The 24,697-nt window shown below is 44.0% G+C and overlaps 1 protein-coding gene across 1 annotated transcript in view; it reads left to right on the top strand.

Annotated features, from left to right (window-relative positions):
- Window positions 1-24,697, top strand: part of SORCS3 (sortilin related VPS10 domain containing receptor 3) — a 2,496,310-nt gene that overhangs the window by 2,016,643 nt on the left and 454,970 nt on the right. Inside the window, exons 11-13 of the mRNA XM_085603452.1 lie at window positions 14,090-14,192; window positions 18,684-18,760; window positions 23,625-23,716. Coding sequence (XP_085459578.1) covers window positions 14,090-14,192; window positions 18,684-18,760; window positions 23,625-23,716 — 272 coding nt within the window. The remainder of the gene's footprint in view (window positions 1-14,089; window positions 14,193-18,683; window positions 18,761-23,624; window positions 23,717-24,697) is intronic.

Genomic DNA, 24,697 nt, shown 5'->3' with positions numbered 1-24,697 from the left:
ACAAAAAACAAATGACAGCTCCATGGGCTTATGAATTGGCTTGGTAAGATCACAGTCTACAAGAAATTGAACTGGATGCAACTAAACATGAGCAAGAGGGATTGTTCAATTCTGACATAAGGAAGCATTGACTTCTCATTCTTTCTACTGTTTCATTTATTTATGAATACCATATAAATCAGTGAAGTAGTAAAGATTTTGATTGTGATTAGAGAAAGCCCCATCATTCAAATCCCAATTTAGTCTAGCTGCAAAATCCATTTTTCTGATCAGCATTGCCTTTGATACATTAACTGATATTATTTCGAAGCAGAACTGTACAATCGTTATTGGAGCATTACATAGTGCTAGGCTGCAATATTACAACATAATTCATGCAGTGGCTAATGCGACCTAGAGCAATAAGCTGCAGGAAGTTCAGCATGATGTGAGTCTCCATGCAGGACTAACAAAGATTACCTCTCATACTTTTCATCATTAGTTGGATTGGCAACTGGTGAAACTTAGTATTGACTTAAATACTGGTTGCATGACACAAAACACAACTGTTTATTAAAGCAATCAATAATACTCAACAAACCCATGAGGAACTTTCATTTTAGTCATGATGCTCTGGTAGATGTCCCTCGGTCTAAGATACTACCCCTTGTGGGCTTACTTATAACTATCTTTGAGGATTAAGCCCGGTTAAGAGACTGCAAGACATTCATTGAAGAATTATTTCTTTCTGTTATCAGCTCTGCAGAAAACCGAGGTGTTCACATTTTTGCTCAGTGCTTCGAGACAGTTTCATGAATGCACTTTTCTTAAGTACTCACTCACTCACTTCAAGACTCAAACAGAAGTATTTAGAAATTGACCTACGAATCTATATGAAATGGTACAACATAGCTCTAATCAGCATCCTCCTTACGGATCACTTAGACAAGAAGGCCTTTGGAATTTTTGCATTGTTCACAGACAAAATACAAAAAATCTCGCTCAAAATTATAAACCACCATGTGTAGATTCTAATGCTTGACTTGAGAGTTTTTGTACACTTTGGTGGAATTCTGTTCAATCTTTTACTCTGCCGTTTCTAAGTCATTCAGCAAGCCAGGTTTACGGTAAAGAGGAACATGTTTCCCCGTGCCATTTGTGATGGCACATGGACTGAGTTTTTAACTGTTTTACCAAATTTGTATATTATACCGTTGGGGTTCCTAATTAGCTTAGCACACAATCCTTCTTACACAAGGCAGTTATATAGAAGGTTGTTGGACTTGGCCCTTTCTGCAGGGTTATCCCCAAACGTTTTGCTTCTTCCTCCTATTTTTTTCTGACCTGATTCTGTTGGTTTTAGGACTCTGGGCACTTCACCACTGCTGATCAGTGCTAAAGTGCATATGCTCTCTTTGTAAATTGTTATTATGATTGGTTCTCCCTGATGGACATATTTGATTTACTAGTAGGTCTCTAGTAATGTGCACTAAGTGTGCCAGGGCTGGTAAACCAAATACTACTAGTGGGCCTGCAGCACTGATTGTGCCACCCACACGAGTAGCCCTGAAAGGATGTCTCAGGTCTGCCACTGCAGTGCCTGTGCGCAGTTTCCTAACTGCCATGTAAACTTGGCAAGTGCACCCACTTGCCAGGCCCTAACCGTTCCTTTTCTTACATATAGGACACCCCTATGGCAGGCCTAAGGTACCCCCTGGGCAGGGTGCAGTGTATGTGAAACGTAGGACATGTATTGATGTGTGTAACATGTCCTGATAGTGAAATACTGCCAATTTTGTGTTTCACTATTGAAAGGCTATCTTGCCCCATAGGACAGAATGGGGAATGCTTTGTAACATTTTTCAAGCATATCTTCCCATAGGGGTAAGATGGAAAAATAAACTTTAGGGTCTATGAACTCAGAATTTAATAACACATTTTTTACTAAAGATGGTTTTTAAATTGTGTGTTTGAAAATGCCACTTTTAGAATGTAGGCATTTTCTTGTTTAACCATTCTGTGTGCTGCTGCCTGTTTGTGTATTGACTGTCTGGTTTTGGAGTGACAGGGGCTGGGGAGGTGCATTCTCTCAGACAGGCACGGGGGGTTGATGTGTGTCCTGCCTTTCCTGAATGAGTCAGGGCTGGGATGAATAGACCTGGGCGGCATTCAGAGTAGGGGGAGGAGTTCTTACTAGCACCTGAATATGCCCGGTCTGCATGTAGTGTGGTGGGAGGAGATTTCCCTTGCACCTGAATAGGGCCTGTCTGCCTTACACAATGCTTTCTCCACCTCTGGTTGGGCAGCTGCACAAAAGAGGACAGAACTAGTTTGGACTGGGCTCAGAGACCTTTGCAGAGAGAGAACAAAGACATTTTGGGGTATAAGTATTAGACCTAAAACCCCTGAACTTTCGACTACTTCTGGAATCAAGAGGAACCTTTGCCAAGGAGAAGAGCTGGAGAAACTGAGGAGAAGTTCTACCCTTGCTGTGTGTCTGCGGTTGGCCTGCAGTTGCTGTTTCTGCCAAGGAAAGGAGAATGAATTTATTGTGTGTTGTGTCCCCTGCTTGTGGAAAGTTTCCGAGGGCTTGAGTAGAGCTTGCCTCCTGTTTTGAAGTCTCAGGAGCATAAAGATTTCACTCCCAGCTCCCTCAAACTTCCTTGCTGAGAGTTCTGACCTGCCAGAAGTGCCTGTGACTGTGTAGGGCCTCTGGAGGTTGGTTCTGCTGCTGGGAGCTGGAAAGCAAGGCAACAACAAGAAAAACGATGCATTGCTCTTCTTGTGAGTGTTTTTTTGATGCAACGCCATGGTGCGAGAAGAATCTCCCGCACTGCCGCTGCTGAAACTGATGCAGCGCCTGTCGCTGCTGCAAGAGTTGACACATCGAGGGATCGCAGCTGTAGAAACAGACGCAGCGCTGCTCAACGCCGCCGCATCCTAGATTTCCACGCATCGTCCCTGTGCGGCACGTTTTCTCCGACACATCACCCGCAGATCGGAGTCATCTCAGAATAAACGCTTCGCTTCCCCTTACAGACCAGACCCGACGCACCGCTCCCCTGTGTCCAGTGAAACTGTGACATCACATCCACAAAGGTCTCAGGAATCGACACATCTCTTTGCTTTTAGACGCTTCCCATCGCTGTGGCTGTTTGACTTGGTGAATTTTGTCGCAACGTCAGGTACTTTGCAAGAAATCACACATCCATAGTTTTCAATGGACTCAGTTGCTAAAACCTTTTGAAAGTCATTTTTCTTAAAACTTGTATGTTGAATTTTTGTCGTTTTGGTCTTGTTAAGTTTAGATAACATTTATTACAGTTTAAATTTCATATCATCACATGAAACAGTTTCTTATGCTTGAAAGGGAATACATATACAGATGTTTGAGTGGGAACCTGTAATTGCGACAGTATTAGCACACTGTAACATTGTTTTTTTTTACTTATGAAACTTAACATGAAAAACAGTGAATGCTTTAACATGCCAGTTTCAAAGCAATATCTCATTTGTGTGGTCATGTATGTTAGGCTAAAAATACCTCTGATATTGCATGAATGTTGATTCAGATAGAGAAAAGTTAAAAAGAAACTTCAGTATGACTTAACAGTGTGATGGCAAACAAATTACCAACTTGTTGTTGTGCCATCTATAATAATTTGCTGTACACGCCTATATTATAAATCTGCCATTTTAGAGTTATCTTGTGATATTGCAGACAAATATAAAGCTGTGCTGTTTGTTTAATGTAAATGATCCAACTGGGCTATAGGGCAATCAGGCAGTGCCCAAAGGGCTGGTCTGATAGGTCAGTGCGTGGTTTGTTGGCCTGTTTTGAAGTCCAGTGGGCCAGCTTTCAATGTTAATTTCCATGATATTGCCACAAATATTGCCTGCAGCATACACAATTGTGTATTGAAGACTGCTATCTATATACGTACAATGCTAAGTCAGCACAACCTCGTTAGATTTTAGAAAGCCATCTTGCCGCTTTTGCTGCTTTTGCACACGACACTGTAGTTCCATGTTATTAATTGAGAAATGCTTGCTCAACTTTGCTTCACATGAGAACTGTCTGTTGTTCGCATCGCTTAACAGTGAGCAGCGACCTTGGTCTGAACATTGTGTAAAGAAACAGTCTGGGTCGCTAGACGGTGCATGTTGTTGGGTTCAGGTTGATCGGTCCACTATTTAGCCATAACACGCACGCAGCTGCAAATACCTGAAAGTTGAGTGCTTTTAATATTGCAGTGCTGCATGTTTTGCACACATTCGGAAGAAGAGCTTTCCCAGGAGCAGAGTCTAGCTGATCCTGTGATGTGATTCCACTAAGCTGATCTTTACGGTATGGGGTTCCCCATTCAAACCTAGAGACCTTTTATTAGTAATAATAATAATATTAGTTTACTAGCGAAAGGAAGGTGGCTGTCATCCACTGTCATTTTATTATGATTACTCCTTTCATTTTCTATGGTATTGTAACTATGCTGATGGTTTTGATCTTAATCATTTGTCTGCTTATGTTAGCCAAAGTACTGCATCTTAGGACACGAGGTTTATAAAATAAACTGTTTAAACTTTACCGTGTCTCTGTTTAATCTGTTGTGGACTGATATGAGAATAATTACGAACAAGTATTTCTGATTCCCACCATTCCTGAGAATACCCTAAGTCGCTTGTTCTGGGTTGTCTATACATTGGGACCGCCGAGATAAAACTCGGATAACGAATGGGACACTGATGCTGGTCGGAAAAGGGGTTCTGGGTTCTGAGGTGAGTCTTTGGTACACCACAATTCACTGAGGTCCTGGTTTCCTGTGCATAAGCAGAATCCCTGCAACAATTGTATGCAGTTTCCCATACCATACCTGCAAAACACCTGTACAACATGTCAGGGCTGGACTGACTGTAGCATGTAACCGGGAGTTTCCCCGGTGGGCCGGAGGGGTGGGGGCTGTTTTGTACCGGTGCGTTCCGGTCTTGTTACAGGGGGCAGTCGAGCAGCAATCTGCCAGGGCTGGTTGCTGTTCCCAGTCCGGCCGTGCAACATATAGTTGCACGTTCAAAACTGCGCCATTTGTAAATGTGGGCCACTATTTTAGCTATCTAACTTGCTAATGGGGAACACTTTTCTTTTGGTGTCTGAGCCTTTTTTCTGTCCTAGTTTGACTCTGGATGTAATCCTGCTCCCTACTCACAATAGTTTCAACCACCCTGATGGCGGCTGGGCATGCTCCTTGTTAACTTTCTGTCAGTGGTCTTATACCTTCCTGAACACTCGTTTCATCTTCTATTAGCACTGAAACTAGAAACCAGTTTAAGGTGTATCTTTCTAATTGTCCTTTTATTTCTCTTGTCTATCTTACTGTGAGCAACCTCTTACAATTCTTTCAGCATCAGAGAATCTGCTTTCTCACCCAATGGCAGTTTGTCGTGACCCGGAATCCTCAGGATCGTGCGTTGCTCAAAAGGGGTCCACCTCTCGACACCCTCAAGGTCTGATTAGATATTCACAGACTCAGTGAGGTGGTCCAGTGGGGGAAGGAAAGGATGGGGACAGCAGGGAGGGAGACCTGAAACGAGAAAGAAGAGAAATATCAGTACTCCCCTCCCTACAACTCCTTCTTGCTCAGTCCCTGCCCCTTCCCACTCCTAGCGCCCTGGCCCTACCTGTAAAGGAAAAGAATGCGCTGCGCTGGTTTGCACCTACAAGATGTAGGGAAGCCTTCTCTGAGATCTGGAAGAAAGATATAAAGTGGTATGAGAGTTGTCACCCACCCAAGGGCCTCACTCGCACTAAACTGACAATGGCAGAGGGGGTGGCAACGTACCATACACTAGAGGCTTCTGGCAATACAGGGGAGCGGATGAGCGGACCTCCAGCTCACTCTCAAACCCCTGCTACAATGACAAGAAAAGAAAACAGTTAGCCTTCTGGCCTAATGCCTAATCTCTGTCTCCGGAATCACACACTGGTTGATTGCATACATATTAGCATTACTTCATGAGAACATGTTGGAGCATACCCAGCGTTGCAATGACAGAGATTTCAGCCTCAATAACAAAGTTTCCTGCTAGAACGGAATTCCTCTCGTAATGCAGGTCAAATGAACTACGTCCTTTCTCCCCGCAAGAACCGGTTCGCCAACGCGGGAGAAAGGCGCACAGGGAGTACTGGGAAACGTAACCTCACGGAAACGAAATAGGATAAATGTACTACGCCTTTTTCTCCCCGCAAGAACCGAGGAAATATCGGTTCGCCAACGCGGGAGAAAGGCGCACAGGGAGTACTGGGAAACGTAACCTCACGGAAACGAAATAGGATAAATGTACTACGCCTTTTTCTCCCCGCAAGAACCGAGGAAATATCGGTTCGCCAACGCGGGAGAAAGGCATACAGCGATCACGGGGAAAAAGGAACCTCAAAGGCTACCAATGGTTGCTTCGCATGGAAACCCTCCTGGGAAACCGCCAACGAAGCAACGGAGAATACCACGAAGGTATGGCCACAATACCTGAGCTGAAGAAGTCCTCGGATTAGAAAGCGCGGTGCCACAAGCACCCTTACCCGCCTTCTGCTCGCTATTGATTCAGCTCCCGGCATGGAGTAATCGGCACCGTGAAGGTGTCTCGGAAGCCCTATGTCTGCTTCCGCTACCGTGCGTCATGACGTCACCGCCGTCTGCAGCCCGCAAAGGCTCTTGGGGATTGTAGTTTCTGTATCTTTGGCAGCGCTCTCGCGCGGGTCGTCAGTGTTCCTTGGACCCTCCTGACATGGGCCCTGACAGTACATCCCCTTCCCGAAGAACACTGACAGAGGCAGGGTTTCCTGGGATAACGTAGATGAAACAACCTTACACACCGTGGGGCATGAACCCCTTCCGCTGGTTCCCAGGAGTTCTCCTCATCACCATACCCCTTCCAAGCTATGAGATACCACAACTTAGAGCGGTGGATCTTGGAATCAAGAATACCCCTGACCTCGTATTCTTCTTCCTCGTTTACCACCCCCGGGGGAGCCCCCTGCTTCCTAGCTGAACGCGCTGGTTTTAGCAAAGAGGTATGGAAAGCAGGATAGATTCGTAAAGAAGAGGGTAGATGTAATTCGACCACTACGGGATTGATGAGTTTTACAATGCGATATGGACCAATATATTTGGGGTTGAAGATGCTGTACTTTTTAAAGCGGATGTTTTTGGTGGAAAGCCAAACGTGGTCTCCTATTTTGTATACTGGCCCTGGGCGTCTGTGTTTGTCCGCATATGCTTTATATCTCCCTTTTGCTTTTCTCAACCTGTTCTTCATGAACTCTAGAGTTTTCTGAATGTGTCTAACTCGTTCCTGTACTCCCGGGATGTTTCCCGCTTTCCCAGGGTGCAAAAAGGGGATAAACCGTGGATGAAACCCGTATGTGCAGAAAAAAGGGGAAACCTGAGTGGAACTGTGTGTTGCCCCATTATATGCAACCTCTGCTAACCATAAAGAGTCTACCCATCTTTCTGTTGTGCGATCGACGTAACACCGTAAATACTGTTTGAGTGTTTGGTTTACCCTCTCCGTCTGACCGTCGGTCTGGGGGTGGAAACTGGTGGAAAGGTCCGGAGAGATTTGTAGAGTAGCACACCATTCTTTCCAAAATTTTGCAGTAAATTGGGGCCCCCTGTCCGAAACCACCCTCCGAGGCAACCCGTGTAACCTGACTATATGTGTCAGTAATAACTGTGCTAACTGACTGGCGGTGGGGAGTTTTTTACATGCTACAAAATGTGCCATCTTGGTCAGGTAGTCAACTACTACCAGAATCACCGTGTGCCCCTGATCACTGGGCATGCCAACGATGAAATCCAGGGAGATGTTCTGCCAAGGACCTTCTGGAGTGGGCAGGGGTTGTAACAGTCCTGCCGGACGGGCGTGAGAGGCCTTCATTTGTTCACAGATCACACACTCCTGGACCCATTGCCGTATGTCGGCATGAATCGAAGGCCACCAAAACTGGCGAAGAATACGTTTAGTGGTCTTTTCAACCCCGGTATGACCAGCGCTTGGGAGAGAGTGACACCAGCGAAACACTTGTTTCCGGAGGGTGTTGACAGGAACCAACAGCTGTCTTCCCCGAAGAGGTAGCCCGTCTTTCATTCCCCAATCTGAATGTTGTGACAACCATGACTTCCACTTGTCCGTTGTCATCGTTTTTGCTACGCTTTGTAAGAAAGGTTCGGTAACTGTAGCACATATGACCTTGCTAGGGTCAATAATGGTTTGTTTGAGCGGTTCTTCCATGATCTCGGAGCCGGATTGTCGCGTTAGGGCGTCTGCTTTTTTGTTGTCCTTTCCGGGACGATAGGTGACCAGGAAGTTGTACTCTGCGAAGAATAGTGTCCACCGCAACTGACGGGGTGAGAGATGTCTAGCTGCCTTCATGAATTGGAGATTGCGGTGATCCGTGAACACCGTTACCACGTGTTTGGCTCCTAGGAGGTAATGTCGCCACTCCTCAAAGGCGTCTTTAATGGCTAGAAGTTCTTTCTCCGCAATAGTGTAGTTGCTTTCTGCAGAGTTCAGCTTGCGGGACCGATAGGCCACAGGGTGTAACTGACCCGTCGAGGGGTGGCGTTGTGACAATACCGCGCCCACCGCATAGTCAGAGGCATCCGCCTCTACGATATATGGTTGGTCCGGGTCCGCATGGACCAACACTGGAGCCGACACAAACGCCTTTTTGAGTTCCTCAAACCCTCTCTGGGTTTCTTCTGTCCATTGAAAGGGTACCTTCTTTCGCAACAATCGTGTTAACGGGCTTGCCAAGCCAGAGAAATGCCCAATGAACCTCCGGTAGAAGTTGGCAAATCCGAGGAAACATTGGATATCCCGAACGGTCTTGGGGATGGGCCAATCTTTTACTGCCGCTATCTTTCTTTCTGACATCTCCTGGCCGTGGGGAGTGAGCATCACCCCTAGGAATTCGACAGTGGAAACACTGAATTCACATTTGCTAATCTTGCAATAGAGGTGATTCTCCTGAAGGGTTTGCAAGATGGCGCGCACGTGATGTACATGGCTCTCCACAGAGGGGGAATATATGAGAAGGTCGTCAATGTATACCACGACGATACGATCAAGATATTTGCGAAGGACGTCGTTTAAAAAGAACTGAAAGGCCGCGGGCGCGTTACACAACCCAAAGGGCATGACGAGATATTCGTATAAACCGTACCGTGTTTTAAACGCGGTTTTCCACTCGTTGCCTTTGCGCATTCGCACCAAATGGTAGGCCCCTTTCAGATCCAGTCGGGTGTAAATGACGGCCTTCTGTACTTGTTCCAGGAGCACCGGTATTAACGGGAGAGGATACCGGTTCTTGACGGTAATGGCGTTTAACGCCCTGAAGTCTATGCACGCTCTTAGTTCTCCGTTAGCCTTGGGAATAAAGAACAACGGAGAGGCTGCAGGAGACATAGAATTCCGGATAAAGCCAAGGGCGAGGTACTTGTCCAAGTATTGTTTCAGAAAGGTGTTCTCCGGCTCTGTCAAGGCATATACTCTCCCTGTGGGTACCACGGCTCCCGGGATTAAGTCAATCTGGCAGTCGTATTGCCTATGAGGAGGTAACCTTTCAGCCTTGTCTTCGTTGAACACATCTTCGTACATATGATACGCCTGGGGTAACGTAACCGGGTGTTCCGCAGCGGTGGCTACATGGTGGACGACTGCCAGCGTCTTCGCCGGGCGGAGGTCTTGGGGGAAGCAATGCATCCTACAATAGTCTGATGTAAAACGCAGTTCTTGGTTCACCCAATCCACGAGCGGATTGTGTTGTTGTAACCAGGGCAACCCCAATATCAGTCCGTATTGTGGCACCTGGATGACATTAAAAATCAGTGTTTCGACGTGTGCCTCTCCTAGGCGTATTTCCAAGGCTTCCGTCTGAAACCGAATTGGTCCAGCCTCTAACAGTTTTCCATCTACTGCATAGACGTTTTCTGGTGTCTTCTTAGTATCAAGGGTTATGCCTAAACGAGATACCACGGTCTGATCAATGAAACAACCCGTGGCTCCAGAATCCAACATGGCCGTCTCGTGGTAGGACTTTCCTTTTACAAATAGTGAGAGGACCAAAGTGAAGTGAGAAGTAGGGATCGGTGTCTTCGCACATAAGGAAGGGATGTACCACTGGCTTAAAGAATTCCCTTCTTCCTTCCTTAAGCACGCTCGCTTCCCTGGGGTTCTTCGGAAGTAGCCGCGAGCTGTTTGCGGGGCTCTGCGCGGGGATTTTTGCTTCTTAGGCTGCATTCCCTTATAAAATGCCCTTTCTTCCCACAGTATATACACAGGCCTTTCTTCCTCCTGTAGTCCCTCTCTTCACTCGTGAGGGCAGAACGGACCGCGCCTACCTCCATAGGTTCCGCTCTAGTAGTTGGTGTTATCTCTGTACTACGGGGAACATCCGCCCTCCACGACCCACGGTCCTTTCTTCTAGTGTCCACCTTTCTTTCGCTGAGTCTATGATCCAAGCGGAGGACCAAAGATATCAGCTCTTCGCAAATAGTTGGCTGGGGGTCAATTTGAGCTAAGATGTCCTTCATCTCCTCCCTGAGCCCTCGATGGAATACTGCCAACTGCTTTACTTCTGGCCAATCAGTTTCTGCGACTAAACGCCGGAAATCGTTCAGATACGCGATAAGATCGCGATTCCCTTGCCTCAGTTCTAGAAGATCTTTATCCGCCGACAGAGTGGCCGCCCGGCGGTTAAAGGTTTTCTCGAAATCCCTGATAAACTGGTCCCAATCATATAATAAGGGATCATCGCGTTTCACCAAAGGAACTGCCCATTGTGCTGCGTCCCCTGCCAAGTAAGAGATCAAAAATGCTACTCTCGCATGATTGGAGGAAAAGGCCTTAGGTTTGCAAGAAAAGTGCAACATTATCTGCGTAAGGAACACTTGAACCTTACTCCCTTCTCCATGGAATCTTTCCGGGGTGGCTAAGGGGACTGGGGTGGGGATCTCTACTACTAAAGGAGCCGAATGAGAGGCTCCAGGGCTCCCGATACTAAAAGGGTTTCTTTGAATTCGGTCTACCGTGGCCTGTAATGCCGCGGTTTCCGCTCGGGAGGCAGCTAACTCTGTTTGGACTAACTGTAAGGCAACGAGGACGTTTTCCAACGTCGCCATCGTACCTATCAACCAACGCACAACCGGGAGGATAAGAAATCGTGGGCCGATTACTCTGTCGTGACCCGGAATCCTCAGGATCGTGCGTTGCTCAAAAGGGGTCCACCTCTCGACACCCTCAAGGTCTGATTAGATATTCACAGACTCAGTGAGGTGATCCAGTGGGGGAAGGAAAGGATGGGGACAGCAGGGAGGGAGACCTGAAACGAGAAAGAAGAGAAATATCAGTACTCCCCTCCCTACAACTCCTTCTTGCTCAGTCCCTGCCCCTTCCCACTCCTAGCGCCCTGGCCCTACCTGTAAAGGAAAAGAATGCGCTGCGCTGGTTTGCACCTACAAGACGTAGGGAAGCCTTCTCTGAGATCTGGAAGAAAGATATAAAGTGGTATGAGAGTTGTCACCCACCCAAGGGCCTCACTCGCACTAAACTGACAATGGCAGAGGGGGTGGCAACGTACCATACACTAGAGGCTTCTGGCAATACAGGGGAGCGGATGAGCGGACCTCCAGCTCACTCTCAAACCCCTGCTACAATGACAAGAAAAGAAAACAGTTAGCCTTCTGGCCTAATGCCTAATCTCTGTCTCCGGAATCACACACTGGTTGATTGCATACATATTAGCATTACTTCATGAGAACATGTTGGAGCATACCCAGCGTTGCAATGACAGAGATTTCAGCCTCAATAACAAAGTTTCCTGCTAGAACGGAATTCCTCTCGTAATGCAGGTCAAATGAACTACGTCCTTTCTCCCCACAAGAACCGGTTCGCCAACGCGGGAGAAAGGCGCACAGGGAGTACTGGGAAACGTAACCTCACGGAAACGAAATAGGATAAATGTACTACGCCTTTTTCTCCCCGCAAGAACCGAGGAAATATCGGTTCGCCAACGCGGGAGAAAGGCGCACAGGGAGTACTGGGAAACGTAACCTCACGGAAACGAAATAGGATAAATGTACTACGCCTTTTTCTCCCCGCAAGAACCGAGGAAATATCGGTTCGCCAACGCGGGAGAAAGGCGTACAGCGATCACGGGGAAAAAGGAACCTCAAAGGCTACCAATGGTTGCTTCGCATGGAAACCCTCCTGGGAAACCGCCAACGAAGCAACGGAGAATACCACGAAGGTATGGCCACAATACCTGAGCTGAAGAAGTCCTCGGATTAGAAAGCGCGGTGCCACAAGCACCCTTACCCGCCTTCTGCTCGCTCTTGATTCAGCTCCCGGCATGGAGTAATCGGCACCGTGAAGGTGTCTCGGAAGCCCTATGTCTGCTTCCGCTACCGTGCGTCATGACGTCACCGCCGTCTGCAGCCCGCAAAGGCTCTTGGGGATTGTAGTTTCTGTATCTTTGGCAGCGCTCTCGCGCGGGTCGTCAGTGTTCCTTGGACCCTCCTGACATGAGCCCTGACACAGTTGGTGGCAATTCACATTGGAGGGGTGAAAAATATTTACACATAACCGCTACACATAATATACACAATAATATATACATTAATATAAATATGTGCATAAAAGAATCACTTACCTTACACTGCAGCTCGCTGTTCTTGTTCTGCAGCACGTACTCCGAGCGCGAAGGCCGCAGCCAACTCTCTCATCCAATCAAGAGGCTGTTATCAAGCACCATGAGTAGAGAGTCTTTATTGCAGTGGCGGCTCGCCGAGGGAGTGCTGTGGGGAGGGGGGCGTGGGAGGGGCACGGTGGGGGGAATTTCAGTAAACTCTGGCATACGGCAGAACGGAATTAAGTAAATAAATAAATAAATAATAGAAATTTACATTGCACGTGCTGCAACGCCAACTATCTGTGATGCTTTCTGCCCTGCAGTGTAGGGGTGGGAGGGGCGGTGCTCATCCGCACAGTCTGTCACCAGTGGGTCCTCCATGACCTTTTCAATGCCTGATATGACTGGTTTCGAGGTGTTCTCATGTTAGTTTTATTCTTTCAGTTGGTACCAGAGTTCTCACTTATCTCTCACAGAATTTTCAGAACTATGTGCCACTGTGACAGTACAGGGTTTTTTACTCCCAAGCAGTGTTGGTTATTTAACCATACCACACTCACTGGGTAATAGGATAATATCTTGCCAACAGCAGCAGGTGGAATAGAAATTACATAACTCATACAATAGTGGTGCAAGTGAGACCTTTATATAAGAGCATTAAAAATATGTATACATTTGGATTTTACAATAGTTGACCATACATAGAGATCAGCAGTAAAATAGTAAAGTAAGTAAAGTGTATACATTTGTGATAAACCTCAAAATAAGAGAGCCACCAATCTATACTAAAGAGGACAGGGTGTATACACCTACTCAACAAGCAAACTCCCCATTAGATTAATATTAGACCAAAGAGAGCAAGAGGTTATCAAAATCACATATAAGTATATTGAGCTACCTTTTACAAATATTAATGTACCACAGATATATCAAATTATACAGTTATTAATGCACAGATTAACAATGTAAAAAATAAGAGATTGGAAAAGCTATCACGGCATTCAGTTATAATAGAAGTTCACATTACTACTATATTATACACTATATCTTTCTGAACATTCATTTTTCAAATGGTCTGTGTAAATCTACTGGGGAAAACTAAGCGAGTCTACTGCCTCGGTTTTATAAGATGTTATAAAGAAGACTTTTTGGGGACAATTTTAGTGAAATTTTTAAAATAATTCTACATGTATGGAATAAGCTATCTAACATTGTTCTTCTTAATCGACCATACATATAACTACATTCAATATCACAAAGCTATTTATGTTATGTGTCAAAAGGGTGTTGTTTACAGTCCACACTTGTTGTAGGGGACGCTTTGAAATGCTGTATACCAAAGAATGATGTGTCTGTAAAACTTGTAGATGTCTATGTATGAAGCACTGGAAATAAACATAATCCTCATATGTTTTTCTTTTTTTTCAGCCCTTTTGCTCCCTGCATTTACATCTTCAAGTATCAGAGAATCCTTATACTTCAGGAAGCATCTCAAGCAAAGCCACTGCTCCCTGGCTTATTGTTGCTACAGGTGAATAAATGCATGTTTCCCTCTCAATAGCTGAAAAATACAGAATAGTTCAAGCCATCAGGAACAAGAAGGAAATCATTTTAAGCGGAGACAAGAGTCACTTAGACCAACCTAGGATACCCGCCAGCCTGCCAGAGCATTCATCAGAACTCTATGAGAGGAGCACTTTAATGCGAGCTGTAATGGCTGCTGGCTCCCGTGTATTGGCAGAAACTCAGCATTTCTTCCATCAAAAGAAACAAACAGGAGCATTTTTCTTTAAAAAAAAAAAAAAAAGCAATGGGCTTGTTCCCAGAGAGTTACTTACTTGAGCATGGAGGCTTTGCATATTTTTCATACCTGGTCCTCGAGTCCTTGTATCTTGTACCCACGCAAGGTAACATACATATGAAAACTCACATTGTGTAGCCCGTCCCATGATATGACTGGCTGAGACTATGGCAGATGAGCCACCAGATCAGTGGTGTCATTCTAAAGAGCTACCTAAGGGTCTGCCATCAGAAACCTATCAGATCCCCAACCAATAAGTGAGGCTGGGAAACTGCATCTTGGAAGCATTAAAGCCCCACCAGTTTATTGTGGGGCTACTGCTTAACCAATCTCAATATGTCATCACAAATTTGTTAAGGATCTAACCAATTAAAAAAAAATAATACATGTCAATCGTGGTGGATTAGTGGTGTTTACACAGTACTGACTGTGAATGCTACAAGGAAATAGCTGTAGAGCTTGCCGGATTAAAAGGTTTTATGATGTTGTCATAGGTAATTGTGAATTTTGTGAGGTTGATCTAAATATAGCTGCCAGTTTTCTCTTTGCTTCTTATTATGAACTATTCCTGAATGGAAGTCTTTGCTCCCTTGGTGCAAAAGGCTAGTAAAGAGGGATGTAATTCGTATACTAACTATAATCATAATCCGGAATGCTGCACATAATCACTATTGCCTAGTAGCTGCTGGCAAGGGAGGCACTCTACATCTCTTAAAACATTATGGGAGATGTGTTATTGCAATATCATTCCAACACAGAACCATAGAGATTGAGCAGTGACTTTAAAAAAAAAAAAAAATTACCAACAATGATGGTTAAAATGAAAAGAGTAAATAGTGTAATACAAACAATAATAATTTATCACTGCTAAAGCTGGTGATATACAACTGGTAAAAAAACTTTCATGGAATAAAAAGCATATTTGCTCCATTTTCCTTCAAGGACTGGACACTGAGCAAGTCTGTTTAGTTCCCTTGCTGATTTCCAGAGGAAAGAGCTACTCCTCCTAGTAGCCGCAATCTGACCTGAACAGAATAGTATATGTGAATCGTGGCAAATATCTCATTAAAAGGTACAATATGCAGGTTTGTGCCACTCTAGTTCTAAAAACATAAGCATCACAGTAGTACCTGATCCAGTTATTCTGATGATTTGTGCCTTCATTTCCAGCCAAACAACACGTATGTCGTCACAGTGGGTGTTACCCGCTGACTTCATCAGGGCTTCACTTCCATATTTAATTGCACTTGCTAATAATGTTTGTATCGCTCTCTAATTACAGGTATCTGGGAAGTAGTATCCTTCGACAGCAGTGTATTGTCCTGTGCCTTGCCCTTGTGTCTGTGACATCAGCCATTGTCAGTGGGTAGTGACTAAGCATGTGTTGGCTGGATGGAACTATATTTTCTGAAGGCACACATAAACAGAAGAACGGACTCCAGTACTACTTCAACACTTGTTTATTTGCAAATCGTAGTGCAAACAACTTGCATTCCATACATAATGGGAGTTTGGCTCTGACTTGGAAAACAGGGGAGTGGTTGTTTTCCCAATCATCTGGGCACCCATAGGCATGGTCAGCTCTAGGGCAGTGCGACCGGTGCCACCACACTGGGTGCTGACTTCAGGGAGCGCAGAGTTTGCAAGTTTATTTTGGCTGTAAAACCACCTGCTGCTGTGTTCCTTGCCTTCAGCAATTTCCAGGCAGTGATAAAAATGTCAAGATGACTCTGGTGATTAATGTTGTTCCTAGAGAGCGATTGGAGTTTTGTCTAGTTGAGGTTTTGACTGATCATAAATTAGCACATAAGGTTACTATGCCTGCTGCAAAGACTGTGTACCATGCAAATCACAAAGTGCATATAATGTAAATAGGTCAGTGAGTTACTGGTTTTCTAAGAGTCAACCTTTTGTTCCTTGTAGTTTACAAGTTAAGTTCCTAATATTGAACAGTGAATCAAAGAGCTGCATGCACACTGCAACGTTTAGATTAGAGCATAGATTAATGTTGCAAAAAGGATTCATTTGTGTAGAAATGGATTCGTATTATTAAAGAGAACCCCCAGCTATAGTGTTCTGTTTTAAATTCTGATTTTGTGCTTCTCCAGACCAAGCACTCTCAAACTACACTGCCAACCAGTATGGATGACATGTCACTCCTACACATTATAGTCATCTGGCTTCTGTACTATTTCCCATACAGTGCTTTACACACGTATGATTGATTGTCTCTTTTTAATCTGCGTGATGTAAAGTGCTCTGACACCCTACACTGGTATGAGTGATGCTATGTAAATAATTACATTTATTTAATTATTTTTATAGCGTTTTACATAGCGCCAACTAGACCCGAATCAGGTATCAGAGAACTTTACATGAGCACCAGTTTCATTACAGAAGGACACCTTCATTTTTATTAGGCATGGGGAGATAAAGTGATTTGCCCAGAATCGCAAGATGTTAAGCGTCGTTGCCGAGACTCGAACCCGGTTCCTCAGCGTTGAAGTCGACTGCTGTAGCCAAAAGGCTACATCCTCTCCCCTAAATGCATCTGAAAGAGAGTGGTTATGTAGACTTGAGGGGCACTGTTAAAAGGTGGTGGTGAGGGATTCTGTAATGGAGGTGGTCACGACATCCACCACGGATGGGGGTGCCAGCAAACATTGTCACATTAGGCTCCACCAGCGATAAAGCCAGTCCTGCCCATAAGAGCTGTGAATAGTATTGATAGGTTTGCTAAAAACTGTTTCAAGGATAGGCATGTGCCGACACTACTCTATCCACTCCAATTGTTGTGCCTTCATAAAAAGGTCCCAGGTAGGAGGAAAACCTCATGACAGGGGAACAAAGCCTCCTTGGTAATCAAGTAGCTCTTGATTGAAATGGAGAAATCAGCATGGCACAAAACACCTCCTGGCAACTATAATGAGAAATGAGCCAAACAGAATCCTGATGCAGAAAACCAGAAGCAAGGCAAAACCACTAGAAATACAAACCAGGGACAAATATGGTAGCATGGACCCTGACCTTGGAAAAGTACTGGATCCTACCTTTGTCAGGAGTAAATTGACATGTTCTTCCAGGAAAATACCCTGTTAATATTTATGAAGACAAATAAACGTATGGGTTGTATTGTATTGTATAATCTTTTGTATAGCGCTATCTGCCACCCTACGGGTATCCTGGCGCTGAGAGACTATGATAACATGGGACAGTACAAAACGAGTAGCCGATGGTCAAGAAGGATGCCAACTATTCTAGGCCAAAAAGCCATGTCTTAAGATCGCCGGTCGCTGCTGTTTATCTTTTCATTTTTCCGTCCCTAGCTCTAAACAAAGAATTCTGAGAGATCAACCATAGTAGCAGATTGACCAGAGTGCTCAGTTCCATCTGCTGGTGAAAATAACCTCAGAACCCGAAAGTAGAATTGTAGATTTTGAAGTCACAAACTTCAGTTCTTTTAAGGTGTGCAGGTGGTCATTTGTTCACTTTGTCCATCTTTAAAGGGATAGACACATTCAAAATAAGAGATTCCAAGCCTCACATACACATACATATGCAATGAGCGATTTCCATGAATAAATCTCAGTATTTGTTTGTGGTCTGTTTTACCAAGCAACGAACATGTATTTAAATGAGTAATGTGGGATATGTGTAGTTTACAGGTTTGTTTGAGGAATTTATTCGCAGTTTGGGGTGTTGTAACTAAGAAACTGTTAAGGGCCATTCATGTTTGTTATATAGCGGTCATTTCTGTCATTTCAAAGCGCTGTAAATAACAAGTTTGACTGTTACCCATTTTAATGGTACTCATCTTAACAACCTCATACAAAGGAAAGCTAAGCCCTGTTGGTAGGATGATATATGACCTGCATTTCGGTTCCTTTTAAGGGGTAAGTCTTTAACACATTGAGCTAACATGCTTGCTGATGCTCGCATCATGCAACACCTCGTGGAGTGTTTTCACACTACACATGACATTTCTTGCTTTACTTTAGGTTTTATATTCTTTGAGAACTTTTACACAGTAATATCGAGTTTTACTGAAAAGGAAGAGAAGGAACCAATCAATGGCAAACCGGAGAAGAACAATGGACACACTCAGAATCAATATAGAGGGTAGAAAAACAGAGCGAGTGAAGAAGCTGCAATTCTGGCAAGCTCTGAAAGGGTGATGAATGTCTCATGGTTTCTTCCTTAACTGCTCTGCTTCTTTTACAGGAAACATTGGCACTGAGTTGTCTTACACCGATGCCAGCATGTTCATCTCGTCAGATGGTGGCAACACGTGGAGACAGGTAAATGCTCACATTTTAAAAAACACTGGAACAGGGCTGGTTAAACACAGTGCCATTCTTATTTTGTTCTGACTTCCAAATGTAGTTATTTAGTGCCAATACTATGCAGTTTTGGTAATTGCAATTATAAATGAATAAATACTAAATTTATTCATTTCAAGTGCATGTGAGGTGTGTCTAATAATGGTGCACAAAAACTTTGTCTGCCTTTGTGTACCACACAGAAGTATTCTACTGAAATTAAAATATTTTTTCTTACTGCTAGATATCCGTCCTCTCCAAGGTTGGACTGGTGTGGAGGGTACACGGTCAGAAACAACTAAAAATAACGGCGTATGCCGATGATATCGCGGTTTATTCAACCAATATACCGTTAGCTATACTGGGAATCACCGAGGAGGTTAACAAATTTGGGTTAGTCTCCGGTTATAAACTCAACTCACATAAAACTCAAGTTATTCTGAACTTCAAACCGATGACTCAAATAGTAGGGACTTGCAGAACAGCCACTTACCTTGGTATTAAAATTTCTTCAGATACTAATGAGATAATTAATCTCAATTACGAGACTCTTCTTAAAGAAACTGCTACAACTCTTAAAAAATGGCACAAGGTCCCCTTAAGTATGGTTGGTAGGATCAATTTAATCAAAATGAACATATTACCTAAATTCTTATATTTATTTAGGTCCATACCTCTTCTCGTCAATAACGCATACTTTAAACGGCTCGATGGGATTTTTAGCAGTTACATCTGGGGATACAAGAAGGCTCGTAGGTCAATTAATCTTCTTAAACTACCTCTTAATCAAGGTGGCCTGACCTTTCCCGACTTTAGAGTATACTATTTTTCTGCTTTCCTGAGTCGTCTCCGTGGCCTGTTTGTCCGCAACACACAAGCGCTGTATTGTTATCAATTCGCCCTGGGCGAGGACTCCAGTATGTTTCTAGCCAAAACTAATGACCCAAACTATTTTAAACGGGTAAAATTTAAGACGATTAGAGACACTGTTAAAATTTGGCAACTTATTTTAGCCAAATGCAATACGTCTTTGTTCCATCCTCAACTGCCTTTATGGGCTAACCCCGGTCTTCCGGACATTTTTCATGATGGTATATTTTACAAGTGGAAAGATGCCGGAATTGAAACACTTGGAGATCTCTACGGTAATGATGGACTATTGGCCTTTGAGACACTAAGAATAATTTTCAAACTACCTTCAGCTGCACATTTTAAATATATTCAGATACATGATTACTTAATACGTAAAATAAAGCTACTTAAAATTGAAGATTCAGATATATGGAATTGCTTCTATCCTGCTAAGGTTAGATCACTCATTAGTTTAGGCTATAAAGTTTTTACCTCGCTTAAACTGGACGACTGTGGGAATATTGCGGACAAATGGAGTTCTCGTTTGGGTCTGAATATCTCAGCTAATCAGATATCATCTTCGCTAAGTAGTTTTAATCGCTCGGTCCAGTCTTCCAGCTTACGTTTACAACAATATAAAACGATATTTCAGCTATATTATACCCCGGAAAAAATCTCAAAATGGTCTAGTAATAGTTCTAGTAGTGAACGGACAAGGTGCCCCAAATGCGACCTGTTGGCTGCCAATCTTGAACACATGATGTTCACGTGTCCCCGACTTACTGAATTTTGGTCTAAAGTTAGCCAGGGTATCACGCAGATTTTGACACAACCAATTACAATAAGCTTGGCTAATGTATTGCTCGGCATCCCGTTGCTGAATCATTCCTCTTTAGCCTCACAAACTGATTTTATTAATATTTTGATTGGTTGTGCCAGACTTATTATTGCTAGGACTTGGATCTCATGTAACCCTCCACATGTGATGGAGTGGTGGCTTCTTGTCAAAGAAATCCACATTATGGAAACTTCTCTAGCTAAGATTAGAGGTCACAAATTTCTTCAAAGAACTAATAGAATCTGGGGCACCTCAACTCTAAGTAAAGATTGATGTACACATAAATGGTTTTTTTTTTTTTTTTTTTGAGTTAATTTGGACAAAGCTGATACAATTGCTGATCTGTATATATATGCCCTTCTTTGATTTGTCTGTTCGATTCGATTTATTTGTATAATTGTCTGTAACATCAATTATTATATGTTGTCCCGGTCTCCTGTCCTGATCTCAATAAAATTGTTTAAAAAAATAAATAAAAAAGGACTGGTGTGGAGGGCACTCTGGCACTACCAGATGGGCCAGCCTGAAAGGGCCAGTGTGTTAGGTGTTTGTTTTGATGCCGTGGGCCATAATGGGACAAAAACTGGTCATTCATGGCCCTTTCAAGCTGGTACATCTGGTAGTGGCAGAGTGTGCCCGACAGGCAAGTAAAACAGTGGTCCTCTCCAATTGCTATTAACAGATATTGGGCCACATGTATGAAATAATCATTTTGCGATTACCAAATAGTAATTTTTACCTAATCGCTATTTGGTAATAGCGCTTCCTAAATGCACAGTTCACATTTAGGAAAGGCTTCTTACATGTGCATTAGGGATTCACAAATTGCAATTCCCTATTTGCATTAGCAATTTAGGTAATTGCTAAAAACTGCGATTACCTAAATTGTGAATCCCAAAGCCTTTCATACATTCAGAAAGGCCATTTTGCATTTGTACTATTTGCAGATGCCAAATACTTTGATGCATGTGGCCCATTGTTTCTTTCGCTGCAAAACCTTCATTTGTATAATTCCCATTTACCATATTAGAACAAATGTATCACCTCATGAAGTACAGCCTCTAGTTAGAAACCTGTAGTGGTAACTTCTATGTACTTACTCTTATGTAGTAGCACCTCGATGTTGTGGCATTCTCATAAGTGGAACAGAACCATGACATACCTGCCAGTGCCTGGTTTTGAATGAAGTGCCATTGGTAAAATCTGTCAAATCAAATCTTAAATAGTATATATTGACATCTTGTCCCCTAATCCATTGTGAAAAAGCCATTTGCCCGAACTCAAAGACCTATGAAGAAGACTGCTAGCATGAACATGATCTAGAGAGTTACTAGCAGCTGGAGCAGATTGGAGACTGTGACTGTGGCATGGCTACATTACATAAAAGACGGATGGGCTCATTTAGAGCCTGGCGGTTGGCCAGCCAATCCATCTGGCTGCTGGAGTGCCTCCAATCATCTCCTCGGCTGAGGAGGGCTGCCGCATTTAGAGATCCATACCTCCCTGTCAGAGATCTCTTTGCTGAAAGTGCATCCGCCTTTATGGTGGATGCCTTGCTCAGAAATAGAACCCTGAGTGGGCCCCAAAGTATTCTTTTTCATTTTCAGAAACTAACTCCAAAAGAAAATGTATGTTTCTGAAAAAGAAATAAATTAAAGTCTGTCACTACCAGGGAGTTTTGGGGCCAGATGTGCGATGCATTTAACTGGTAAAATGCATTTTCAGATGGGCCAACCCTATTTTGCAAGTCGGTAGCCTATTAGCGACTCGCAAAATAGGGTTTGAGATTCGCTATAAGGAAGGGACATGCCCAGGGCGTCCCTTCCTAATAGCGAGTCACACTGGTATGGAGTAATGTTTTGCAACCATGAATGCTGCTGCAAAACATTAGCAGTTTACCACCAATTTCAATTTGGTGGTAAGCCATCCAACAGGAAGGGGTTCGGGACCCCTTTCCCTTTGTGAATGGGGGCGCCAACATTTTTTCCCAGCAGGCAGTAGTCCCACAGACCACTGCTCACTCTGACAAAATGAAAAGAAAACATTTCATTTATATTTTTTAAGAGAATCCAATTTTCCTTTAAGGAAAATGGGCTGCATTTAAATAAAAATGCTTCATTTAAAAGCAGTCACAGACATGATGGTCTGTGGACCCTATCAGCCCACCATCCCTGTGAGTGTAGGCCATTCCCAATGTGTTGCAAATTGCGACCTGCCTCATGAATGTTAATGAGGCAGGTACCTTGCGATGCATTTGGGAATCACAAATAGTGTCCCAGACACGGTTGTGCATAAGGTTTTGCGACTCACGAGTCGCTAAAAATCACGATTTGCGAGTCGCAAGCCCCGATGGTCGTGCATCTGGCCCATGATTCCTATGCATCGACATTATTTTATTTTCCTTCTTGTGTCCCCAGTGCCTCACATGGCAGTTACACACAGGAAAAATCAGTGCTTGATGTCCCATTCAAAAAAAGAAGGTGTATTGCCAATTTGAGCATCTAACATGCTGTGGACTGGCAACTGGGTCAAGAATGTCTGACAGAGGGGCCAGCTGAGACTCTGCTGTCAGGAACCCAGGAATTCATGAAAGTTGTGAACAGTGGGGATTGGCCGCCTGCTTGGGCTGGGCACAGTGCCTGGTCTCTTCTCAACATCAGACTCGGGTAGGTTATGGACGGTGATCAGTCCATCCCTACATGGCTTGAAAAACAATTTCAGCAAAGCAATCAGTACAATTTATAATGATTATTCTTGTGGCAAGAAAGAGGAGTTGGACAGAATAATGTACCCATTTGGTTCCACAAACACAGAAAACTGGGCAAGTAGAATAACGGAACATGATGAGAATGCAGAATGTGAATCAGAATGTGATGAGGGGCCCTAGATTCTCCCATGTCCCACAGATATTCATTGGCCTTGGGCTGAACGGGGCCCCCTTCATAGAGTAGGGACCTCCCTGGAGTGTTGGGGGTACCCCTGCGCCGAAGGGGCAGCAGGGGGCTCCGTTATGCCCCTGAATTGGTCAGTTGAGTGCATGCGCAAAAATCATGGAGTTAAGATGTGTCGAGAAACAACCAGCTGGGCTAGTTGATTTTGTCTAAGATCCCCTTATAATTTACATGGCATCCATATGTGTTCTATGTTCCCTAGATTTTTGAAGAAGAGTACAACGTTTGGTATCTAGACTGGGGAGGAGCTCTTGTAGCGATGAAACACACATCCCTACCTGTTCGACATTTATGGTAAGGACATTCTATCTTCTCAGCTGACAAAAAGTAACACTCTGTGGCTTATTTACAAGCCCATTGCGTCACAGGTGCGTCACTTTTAACATGGGGAAAAGTGACGTACCGGCGGCGCAAGGGGTTTGTAAATAAGCCTCTCCATGTCTGCATACGGGGCATGGAATGGCGTGAGCGTTCTGGTTCCTGTGAAATGTATTGCTGTGCATCATTCACACACAGTATAATACACAAAATATTGTAGGACGCTACTTGTTTCTAGCCTATGGTTATCTCTAGCCTTTGGGACCTGGCTCCCTTCCTACGTAGAGCCGCGTTCCCAAGTGCGCGTGCCTGCTGGCTTCAGGTTTTCCGCCTGCGTCGTGGCGCCACAGCTGAGAGAGCTCTCTCAATCAACAGCTTCTTCAGATTTTGATGTAGTTATGATGCTGAAGCTCAACTAATGGGCTGATCGTCTGAACCCATTATGAAAGAAGCTCATAAAATACCCTTAAATTCCTTCTTCGCACTCAAGCACTCTCAGTGCATGTACAGAAAATAGTGTTGCAAGGGCTCATTTAACTGGCAACTACTTTTTCATTATTTCTGATTAATACCGATTTTGTGGGTCATAGAAACCTTGTCCTTCATAACGAACAGTTTCCTCATGATTGCTCTGCGCGGAGACATCATATACTTGCCTGTCACTTCAAAAAACACTTCAGTGTGCAATATTTCTTCGGCGGTGTTTGCCACAAGACATCTCCTGTATGTGAACCATCAGAATCTTCCAGGTGCATGTCTTAAAATAAATGGCTGTGTTTTTTCGGTTTGGTTTTTGATCGAGTATGTTTCAAATCTGTTTGAATGGCTTGCCTAATTTATTTTTTACGTGTTGCGAACTGTGCCTGGTCTCTACTTTCGAGCATTCTGGAAGAGTTATTATTGCAAACATTACTTGTGTTTCCTTCCCAGTTATTAGACTCTCTCTGAAGCCCCCTC

Source organism: Triturus cristatus, chromosome 1_2, assembly GCF_964204655.1.
Source record: "Triturus cristatus chromosome 1_2, aTriCri1.1, whole genome shotgun sequence".
Taxonomy (NCBI): Eukaryota; Metazoa; Chordata; class Amphibia; order Caudata; family Salamandridae; genus Triturus; species Triturus cristatus.
This window is presented reverse-complemented; position numbering and strand designations above follow the sequence as displayed.